Source organism: Rutidosis leptorrhynchoides, chromosome 1 (assembly GCF_046630445.1).
Source record: "Rutidosis leptorrhynchoides isolate AG116_Rl617_1_P2 chromosome 1, CSIRO_AGI_Rlap_v1, whole genome shotgun sequence".
Classification (NCBI taxonomy): Eukaryota; Viridiplantae; Streptophyta; class Magnoliopsida; order Asterales; family Asteraceae; genus Rutidosis; species Rutidosis leptorrhynchoides.
The window spans coordinates 82478849-82489458 of NC_092333.1; the positions used below are offsets into that span (position 1 = coordinate 82478849).

At 36.4% G+C, this 10610-nt stretch overlaps 2 protein-coding genes across 3 annotated transcripts; one reads left to right on the plus strand and one right to left on the minus strand.

Annotated features, from left to right (window-relative positions):
* The first annotated feature begins 232 nt into the window (after window positions 1-232).
* On the plus strand, window positions 233-2660 carry LOC139862169 (glucan endo-1,3-beta-glucosidase 11-like). The gene is made up of 3 exons (XM_071850732.1): window positions 233-1118; window positions 1370-1899; window positions 2290-2660. The coding sequence occupies exons 1-3, from the start codon at window positions 485-487 to the stop codon at window positions 2362-2364; spliced, it is 1239 nt and encodes a 412-aa protein (XP_071706833.1). The 5' UTR covers window positions 233-484; the 3' UTR covers window positions 2365-2660.
* Window positions 2661-2829: 169 nt separating this feature from the next.
* On the minus strand, window positions 2830-8662 carry LOC139862178 (uncharacterized). 2 transcript variants are annotated; one of them, XM_071850742.1, is made up of 8 exons: window positions 8494-8662; window positions 7440-8334; window positions 6976-7310; window positions 4698-5651; window positions 4194-4602; window positions 4053-4123; window positions 3548-3670; window positions 2830-3441 (listed from the first exon to the last, which is right to left on the minus strand). In XM_071850742.1, exons 2-8 carry the CDS (start codon window positions 8287-8289, stop codon window positions 3103-3105), a joined length of 3081 nt encoding a protein of 1026 aa, XP_071706843.1. In that variant the 5' UTR covers window positions 8290-8334; window positions 8494-8662; the 3' UTR covers window positions 2830-3102. The 2 variants fall into 2 exon arrangements, with proteins under 2 accessions (XP_071706843.1, XP_071706838.1); XM_071850737.1 differs by having other exon boundaries at window positions 7440-8662.
* Between the last annotated feature and the right edge of the window lie 1948 nt (window positions 8663-10610).

The following is a 10610-nucleotide window of genomic DNA, read 5'->3' on the forward strand; positions in this document are numbered from 1 at the left end:
AGAAAACAACACGAATTCTTTGAAATGTTCTTCCCCTTTTATTTCACGTGTCTTACTTTTCGTCTATATCGTTGTAACGACTGCTTTCGATTTAAAAACGTGGGGCAGGGACACCCAAAATATCTAGTTAGGTCAACTTACATATATGTCGATTAAATGAAAAATAGATGCAACTATAATATAAATTCATTAATAAATATGAAATATGATGGGTATTAGTTTAGTACTATCCTCTACATCAAATGACCATCACACATTTCTTCACCTTCAATTATTCACTTCTTTTTTGATATTTTATTGTCATCAAAGAAACTTGCAAAAGCAAGAAAGAAAAACACAAAACCATCTGTTTGTATCACTTGAGGAATATTTATCCAAAAGAAGGCAAACATCCAAATGCAACACTTTCAACCCACTCTTACCACTTAGCATCATCTTAAACACCACCACCACCACCACCACCACAACTTTCAATCACCACCCAATGACAAATTCCACCACCCATTTCTTCCACTTCTCCGCCGCCCTCCTCCTCCTCTTTCACCTCCCATTTCCACTCATATCCGCATCTTCAATCGGAATCAATTACGGCCAAATAGCCAATAACCTTCCATCACCCGAAAAAGTAGTCCCATTAGTCAAATCAATCGGTATCAACAAAATCAAACTCTACGACGCTAATCCCGAAGTACTAAAAGCATTTTCCAATACCAACGTCGAATTCATCGTCGGAATTGGCAATGAGTACTTATCGAAACTACAAGACCCTGTTGCGGGTCAATCATGGGTCAACTCAAACATTCAACCTTACCTTCCTGCAACTAAAATCACCTCCGTTGCAGTTGGAAACGAAGTTTTAACATTTAACGATACGTCACTCTCCGGTTATTTACTTCCAGCTATGCAAAGTATACACACTGCTCTAGTTAACATGAAACTAGACTCGAAAATTACTGTAACCACCCCACATTCTTTAGCTATTCTAGAAACTTCTTATCCTCCATCTTCAGGAACTTTCAGGCAAGATCTAATCGGTTGTCTTACTCCAATCTTGGACTTCCTTTCGGAAAATTGCTCTCCGTTTTTGATCAATGCATATCCGTTTTTCGCCTACAAAGGTAATATAGATTAAAAAAAGTCCCTTAATTTACTTGTTGAAATCATGTGAATGTACTAAACAAATATGACATTTCTTGAATCTTGATTATACGCAATGTGGATGGTACTATACAAAAGTACATTATTATATCTTCATGGATTTTGGATACATGTATTCAAATTCTGGTATTAAAATAGACAACTTTATATTATCTGTTTTACATGTAAACAAGTATTAACTGTTCTACATTTGCATATATATTATCTGCAGGTAATTCAAAGCAGGTGTCACTAGATTACGTTCTGTTTCAACCGAATGATGGAATCCTAGATTCTGGAACCAACTTACATTACGACAACATGTTGTTTGCACAAATTGATGCTGTGTATGCAGCTCTTAGTTCCTTGGGTTACAAGAAACTTCCGGTTCAAATATCTGAAACAGGATGGCCATCCAAGGGAGACGATAATGAAATCGGGGCATCACCCGAAAATGCTAAGAAATATAATAAATACTTACTAAAAATTGTTAGTAAACAAAAAGGAACACCTGCAATGCCTGATTATGATTTGAATATATTTGTGTTTGCTTTGTTTAATGAGAATTTAAAGCCTGGGCCCACTTCTGAAAGGAATTACGGATTGTTTAATCCGGATGGAACTCCGGCTTACGATCTTGGGTTTTCGGGCGGACCGAGTGGAGGAAGTTCGGGTCATAATAAGACAGGGATGCAGCCGCCGCCGCAGATTTTTGTAACGCCGGAGAATCCTTCCGATGGGTATATGTCAATTTCCTCTGTGGTAAGTTTCTTTTAACACTTTATTCGTTTCACTTTGGTTTATAAAAGTAGTCTAGTAATTTTTCCATGCTATAAAATGTACATAAATGTAGCATGTGTTATTCTAAAGCATGAGAATCATTATATTCCAAGATAGGTAATGTGATAAGAAATATAAAAGAAGTAATCGATTCTATTTCGTATCCATATTATTAATCTAGTGACTAACCGAATAAAGTCTATTTGTCATTGTTTTACAATAATTGTGTGATTAGTGACAAACTTGAACATATTATCGAGGGGGCCAAAATCGTTGAAATATTAAAAAGTATATATTGGTGATGGTAAACATAATCTTTTATTGAATCCTATGCATGTATTTAATTAGATGACATCTTTTTCTGTTTTCCAGGAAAGAATCGTTTTGAAGAACAGTGTTGGAATCGTATTATTATTGGCAATGAGTTGGATTTCAATGGGGTTCTAGGTTTGATTTTTATGAAGATGTTTTCAATTATTTTAATTTAATTCAATCAGGGCATCAAATAAAAAGGCACAAGAGGAAGAATAAATAAAGATGGAAGAATGGAGCAAAACTTGAGCAACTGTAGTATTTCTATTCAATTTTATTATTATTTTTTAAATTATTACTGTATCTAGGAATTTAAAGTAGCTAGTAGAGAAACTGTCACAACAATTCTTTCATTAGAAGCATATTACTGTGTGAATTTTGACATTTAATATAGCTTATTTATCTATCATTTTTATAATGAAACCCTGTAATATTTAACCATTTTATTATATATATATATATATATACATTTCACAATTAAAATTACAATAATAAAAACTTTGCAAAAGACCATTGAGGATGCTCAAAATCTATGTTGAGTTAAGCAAACAATTTTAAGAAATGGCAAATACTTGTATACTTAAAAGAAAAAAGAGGGTAAAAACAACATTCATATCTAGGATGTTGAGGGTTAAAAAAAATTATATCTAGCATCCATCTAATAAGTTTTCATAGTCACCAAACTCACATCTAATAAGCATGAATACAAAATCAAGTTAAACATCCTTCCTGATTACTTTCATACTAGTGTGTTATTACTATTCTCTCCTACTTTCAAAGTATTGATTGATAAAATCAAATCAAATCAAATGCTAGAATACAACAAGCCCTTTTTCCTAATCATTTACCGTTAAAAGGGTGTTATTAACAAGGTTATGACATCGTTTCTGTCTCATCTGAGCTAGCAGAAGCCTCGTTCGGTCCTCCTGATGTTTTCCCTTCTTGCATTTCTTCATCGCTGTACTCGCTTTCTTCACTAGATTCAGAAGAAGAAGAAGACTCAACATCACTAACTTCTGTTTTACGTCTCCTTCGAACATCCTTTATTCCTTTTCCTTGCAAAGCAACTCGCCTTTGTTTCCTGGTTTTTCGTTTCCCGTTATTGTTATTATCTACATCTTTTGTGTTTCTGTCGGTGCTATAATCATCATCTTCTGATTCAAGATTCGGCTCATCAACTTCAGACTTGCGTCTTTTCCTACCCACATTTGTCTGCAAAACAAGCACTCATGTATATAACTATAAAACATTCAATTTGCCACGTCGATAATAAAAGTTCATTGTAATATATACTAAAGTGCCTGAGATATATATTTACCTTCGGGCCACGATCAACTAATCTGGACCATTCACTCCGGTTTCTCAAGCAATCAAGAACAGCTTGAGAATGACTCGAATATGCATAACGCTCTCCATTATGTTTACGCAGATTAGGCCAATGCTGAAAGATAATACATGATCATGAAAGTGAGACAAAACATTGATATCATTATAAACGTGACGTTGAATTGAGTTTGGGTCTTCTATACGGGTCAAAACAAGTCACGTCCGGTCAGGTTTATCCAAAAAATGCTCTTTGGTTACATTACTTCAATATACAATAAACTGGGACGTTCTATCACCAATAATACAAAGCTGTCAACCTGTTTGAACAGTTTCCTTTACAGCTAAATTTACTATTTTACTCGTTAGAGATAAATCAAAAAACCAAATTGATCCATTCTTAAGTATATGTATGGTTCAATATGGTCAGCTTAAAGTACTAACGTGTAGTAGTACTTGAAGAGCTAACGATAAAAGCATATTCAAGCAAAGAATTATACCGGTAGAACAGCATTGCAAAGTTCTTCATATGTCATCCGCTCACCTTTGCCCATGATGTCAGCAAGCAACGCTGCAGTATGAAAAGTTAAATGTCACAAACTTATAATCTATGTCACTGGATAACATCTTAGTAAACAGACCTGGTAAAGTGTGATGGGTGATTGCACCAGTTTCACCATCAGACGCATTTTGATTAACTTCATTAGACGAAGATGGACCACTGCCTGTTGTTGAGGCAGGAGGTTGTACCACTTTCACTGAACCATTTCTGAGAGGATCGTGTCTCCTCGTGTAGGCCCCAGAGGGAGTTTTATCGTTTTTTTTCCCTCGATCCGACTCACGAGAATTAGTCACTGTATTTGCTAAATCCTTATTTTTCTTTTTTGATACCAACCCATTATCCTTTAGTCCAGAAGAAGATGTTCGTTTCATTAGTGTGCTGGTAGACATACCAGAAGCTGGCTGAGGTAAGCTGCCAGCATTGCGCATACGTGGCACCCGTGGAACCCTTGGTGAACTATTCAGTTCTTGATGTAAAAGTAAAGCAAGCTGCATAAAAAACATATCAGTAAACAAAAGACGCATTATATGAAATCGTATATTTTCAGTCATTCGTAAATGAAGATATATTGTTTCATTAATACCTCTTCATCACTTAAGGTTGCAGGTGGCTGGGAATGAACATGTGGCGAATGATTCTTCGGCGCATGATGTCTAGTTATCTTTTCAGAAGTAGTTTTATTCGGTTCGTGGGCACCACTATTACTTCGTAATGAACTGGCAGAATCACCCGAGTCCCGGGTGGCAGAAGACGTTTTAGAGGATGATAAAACTGAAGAATCCTTCAAATCAGATGAATTCTTTTTGGTAGCAATTGCATGTGAGGACTTGCTCAAATGTGAAGACTTTAGGGCGGATGTAGATGATGATTTTGGGACGTCTTTTACAGATTTCTTAGGCTTCTCAGAAGCTTCCCCGTTATTATCTTTTTTGATCTTAACATCATCCGAGGATGACTTCTGTTTGCCACTTGAACTACAATCATCCGGGTTTAAATTTCTAGCCTTATCAGACACCGACGGTTTTGAAGAAGATTTTCCGGCAGATTTTGCAACAGTAGATACGGTCACTTTACGATAACTAGGTGTCCCTTTTGAAATTGAAACCGTTCCATGTAATTTAATTTGGGCTTCAGAAGAAATTCGAGCTACTGTTAAATTTTCCGATCCCTTCATTGGTTCTTTGGGCTGGCTGGGCCCACAGGATGATTCACCTGGTTTAGTCTCAATGTGTGGCTGGTCTTTGTCAATGGTTTGAACCCTTTTTGACACAGATACAGCCTCTTTCTTCATTTCAAAACTTGCAGAAGAAGAATCATCAGGAACTTTTGTATCCTGAGCCAAGGTTTTATCACTCGGGGAAACATTTTGAGTATTAGTAGTCTTTAGAGAATGATTAATTTCTTCTGCTTTCACTTCAATTTGAGGATGGAGTTCGCCATTTGAAGCCGAGTCTAATTTTTCCAGATTGTTCGTATTCGAACGACTTCCATTGCTTTTATAGCTACTTCTTCCATTGTCATTAGCATCATTAACATCCTAAAAAGGGCAATTATATCAACGTTACAGATAAGTGTACTTTAAATGAAACTATGAAGCTCAGCTTCGAACAAATGCAGTAAAAAGGTAAAAATCATTAATATCACAAGCTTGTTTCTTATGATTTATAAATCCATCTCTGTAGGAATTAGTGCAAATAAAGATCTAAATTGTGCATTTGACAAAATGTGAACGTATAATTTTTTGCACGCTTAATCTCAGTACAGAGACTGATAGCAGAAAAAATAATTCACTTAGTTACATGAATTTATATTTGTTTGTACGACGTATTTAAGATTGTCAAAGTGATATTATCCATGTTTCGCATTTATACTGGTGGTAAGTCCAACTCCCTACCACTCACATTATCTTTATTTTCCCTTCCCATACAACTCTAATATGGCATTAATATCATACTACAAACATATAGTACAACTTAAAATGACCGAATATCAATTAAGCATTTAAGCTTGAATTAACCTAACCACCCCTAGTCTTAAAAGTCATAGCTGAAACATGACATAATGCATAATCTCATGGCTATCAACTATATCATATTAATATAACCTAAGTAGGTTAAAATTGGCCAAAATTCAATTCAGCTTAAAAATTACCTAACCATACGTTGTCTTAGAAGTCATATAGCTAACACATGATATGTTTATCAACTTGATATTCTTTAAATCCACCCATATTAACCATAGAAAAACATGCTACACATATGCAAAAATACAATGATACATATTTTGTAATGTACATTCATGTCATGTTCATAGTAATCTAGATTTTCACGTAGCTGATTATGAAAGCAAAGTTAACCCAAGCACACAATCCAGGGGGTTTATTAATATACCAGCATTGATCAAAGATTCTAATACAAGATACTACTACATCTTCAGTACAAGTCAACCACCAGCAACAACAAAAAATAATGAAAGTTAAGTGTGTGTTTGGTTATAAAGAAGTGCCACACTTATCTACAATTTTTTTTAATTAAACTTAAATATAATAAACAGCATTAAAAGTTATCTAAGCAGCTAAGCTATGGCCTAGGAGAAAAAATTTACTGAACACATCCTACATTCCTACAGTTCACTACAATTATACAGGCAAGCTAAAGAGCAGATTCTATGAATGTTTCATCTATGTTTAGATGTGTGGTTAACTAGTTATGTGCTTATTCTGTTTATAGTTGTTAATCAGATAACCAGTTGTATGATTTTAGGCAAATATGTTATACAGCTTTTGGTAGATTAATTGGACTTCTACTCTTCAAACATGACTCCATGAGCTACCCTATATTAGCAAAAAAAGTATGACTTACCTCATGTTTCAAGGTATTAGTTTCAATTGGACTTTGTATTAACATTGATGCCATGTCATCCTCTTTTTTATGAGAAACTTGATCACTTGAAAGAACTTGAATTCCATCATTTTCATCCACTTGTTTTGCATCTTTTGAGGGGACAGGTGTTGAACCATCTACATTTTCTGAAGGTTGTACACTAGAAGACGGGTTGTTATCATCTGTTTTATGAGTGTTCTGCACAACCACTTTTGATTTTTCAAGTCTGTATCTTTGCTTATCAGTCTTGAAAACCTTAAGAGATTTCCCTTCGTTTGATTCTGATTGTTTTGCATCACTCGATGTAGTGGGCACTAGTATTATTATAAAATGAGCATATATTATTACACGTATTAAATTGCAGAGCTCAAAACTACTTAAAAATGAAAAACAGCTTAACGCAGACTAATAACATATAATCAACATAAGTTTTAAAAGATTACCTTTATCAGAATAATGATGCTTTTTCTTTTTACTATCCCCATCTTTCTCCATAGATTTGGCATTTTTCTTCCTGTTTTGATCCCCATGGCTGCCTGAACGAAACACAATTGGCTTAACTGAACTACGTTCCTTTCTCACTCGTCTACCTTCATAGATTTCAACCTGTTGCATTTTCATAACACCACTTGGTGGGCCCATATCCAACCGACCTACACCATTAACTTGAGTTTTCAATTCACCATTCTCCTTTGACAACGAAAACAACGCATCTGCCCCATTGTTAGCACGATTTTCATTATCCTCTTTCCTTTTCTTATCATCATCATTGTCATCATCACGCCTGTTATCCCAACAAGGGAACTCCCGATATTGATGATTAAACTTTTTAGGAACATAACCCGTACATTTCCAAAGTTCAGGACCGAAAAGTGAAGAAGCCCCGTTAAACAAAGCAGTATCACCACCAGGTACACCGTGCACATGCACCTTTTCTTCCATAGGAACCTCCGTCCGTACATGAAACAAATTTTGACCCGGGAAACTCAACGGATACGGATTATCCATTCTCAACGTTTTAGTAGGCAATTCAACTAACAATTGTGCAACTTCCGTTTCTTCACTCTCTTTCCTAAGCCTCTTACTTTTACACTTATCACAAGCAAACAATTTTTCGCTCTTGACATATCTCGAACACCTGGTGTGCACCCACACACCACATTCATCACAATCAACCATTTCCTCACCATCATCAAAATTAACTCCACAAACACAATCCACCACCCATGACTCATCCACCCAGTCATCCGGTGTGTCCGAAATCGTCGGTAACCTATGCGATCGGCTTTTCATCACAAACCCTAGTTCTCAAAAACCCCCCCAAAAACACTAACTACCCTAAGAAAACAAAATTACGCCCAACTAACCCATCAAACATGTATAATTCGTTCGCAATTGAAAGGCGCAACTATTATCATATTAGGAAAGCTAAAAACGAAATTTCAATTAATGCGAAATTAAAATGAAATAAAAATCGGAATGGAGAATAATTTGTACCAGCTGAACGGGAGAAGTGAATGAATCTTGACCGGTGTCTTGTGTGATTGATTGATATGATTTTGATGAAGTATTGAGCTTGAAGATGATCAAACTTTTAATATGACGATATATGTGTGTGTATATATGATTATGTATGTATCTCTCTGTGGACGTGAAAGTAGCCGGAATTGGGATTGGGATTTTTTTAAAGATAAAATAAAAAGGAAAGAAATTGAAATAGGAGGGGAAGGTGTTGTGTAAATTGTAATTTTGAGTGGTGTGGCGTCCGTCGACTTTGGATATTTAATTTGGGCTCCGGAATACAGCCTGTATGGCTTTATATGGGCCTCCAAAATTCGTAGGCCGACCCATTAGGTCCAATAAATTTATATCAATTTCAAAATACACGGAAATATCACTAAAATGCCCATTTTTTTTAAGCTTGTTGACTGACAGCCCATAAAAAAAAACTTTAACAATTTGCCCTCGCAAGGTGCAAGAGGCCTTGCGCTCTTGCATCCTTGCGACCTTGCGTCATTGCGACCTTGCGTCTTTCCTAAAAAAAAGCTAGGTTAAATAATCACTTTGCGTTCACTGTACACCCTCACAACCACACACATATGCAAGCTCTCTGGTGCCCACTCGCTCGTTACTCGCAAAATCGTCATATTCGTCCTTATATACTCGCAATTCGCAAACACTCGCAATCACTCGCAAAATCTTCATCTTCATTCTCACATCTTCATACTTACTAGATCATCTTCATCCTTCCATCTTCATCGTCGCTAAGCCGCATCCTTACACCACCACCATCTTCGAAAGTACAAACGATCGACTACGCCACCACCATCATCGAACCACCATCATCGCTCAGTATGGCTCAAGAACATGTTAGTTTTCTTCGATCTATGTTATATTTTCCGATCTATGTTAGTTTTCTTCGATCTTTGTGCCAAAACATGCTTTTTGCACGCCAACCGTTCGATAAAATGTCTCAGCGAAATGTATTTGTATTTTGTGATTTTGTTTGTATATTATTGAGATTGCGTACGATACCTATGTCTTTTTGCTAGTTTTGAGTAGTATAACTCGGTTGTTATTTAGGCGCAAGGTTTACCTTGCGTATTGCTCATTTTGGACACAAGGTTATTTTTGCGTCCTTGCGTCCCGGATGAAATAAGAATGCAAGGTTAACCTTACATGTGCACGCAAGGTTAACCTTGCATCTTGCGTCTCTTTATAAGTTGCACGCAAGGTAGTCCTTGCGTCTTGCTTGCATGATGCACGTAAGGTTCACCTTGCGTTCTTGCGTCGCTTACTATTGGCACGCAAGCTTAATCTTGCGTCTTGCGTCTTGCGTCTCTTTGTTTTTTCTGCTGATGTTCTTCTGACTTTTACAGGGCTATGTGGAAGGTAAATTAACCATGAAGAATATGTTGACCATGATACCTCAGGTCCAGAAATTGTTGACTGAGCAACAGAAAAGTGAGCGTCCGACAAAATTAGATGCTACTAAGTACCCGGAAGGGGAACAAGATATATGGTTTACTTTTTCTCCAAATTTTATGATTAGATTTGGTCGGCATGAATTTTGTTTATTCATCGGATTTTAGTTTGGTAGCCGGACGGACATGGCACATTACATCCCTCGCAATTATGAATCTAAGACCGCGCCCATTAGACGGCGTTGTTTTCCAAAGCGTGCTGATGCCACCAACATTTTGGTTAATGATATACAAAGCATCCTTATCAAAAAAAAAAAAAAAACAAGGTGATGTAAAGGTTAGTGACGATGATATCGTTCGACTAGCTATAATTTTGATTGTAGAGAGAGCGTTTATGGGGAAGCAGGGGATACATGTAGTTAATAAGCAGTTTATATGGTTGGTTGAAGATTTCAATAAGGTGAACGTGAACCCATGAGGGTCTCGTATTTGGGATGCTACTTACTCAGCCGTTAGTGAAGGTTTTGAAGTTCGGGAAAGCCAGTTAGAGAGTGGGAGTGGAAAGGCATACACTTTGGCGGGTTTTATGTGGGCATTTAAGATTTGAATCCTCGAGGCATACAGTCGTACCATTAAGAGTTTTGCTACCAAAACTGACAAAAATGGAGTACCGAGAGCTTTATTTTGGAA

Bases quoted from the DNA above. Each gene is read 5' to 3' on its own strand.
- LOC139862169 (XM_071850732.1), top strand. From the start codon at position 485: ATGACAAATTCCACCACCCATTTCTTCCACTTCTCCGCCGCCCTCCTC. The intron at 1,119-1,369 runs GTAATATAGATT...TATTATCTGCAG, and splicing joins TCCGTTTTTCGCCTACAAAG to GTAATTCAAAGCAGGTGTCA. The intron at 1,900-2,289 runs GTAAGTTTCTTT...TCTGTTTTCCAG, and splicing joins ATATGTCAATTTCCTCTGTG to GAAAGAATCGTTTTGAAGAA.
- LOC139862178 (XM_071850742.1), bottom strand. From the start codon at position 8,289: ATGAAAAGCCGATCGCATAGGTTACCGACGATTTCGGACACACCGGAT. The intron at 4,124-4,193 runs GTCTGTTTACTA...TTCATACTGCAG, and splicing joins CACCCATCACACTTTACCAG to CGTTGCTTGCTGACATCATG. The intron at 3,442-3,547 runs GTAAATATATAT...CTTGTTTTGCAG, and splicing joins TAGTTGATCGTGGCCCGAAG to ACAAATGTGGGTAGGAAAAG.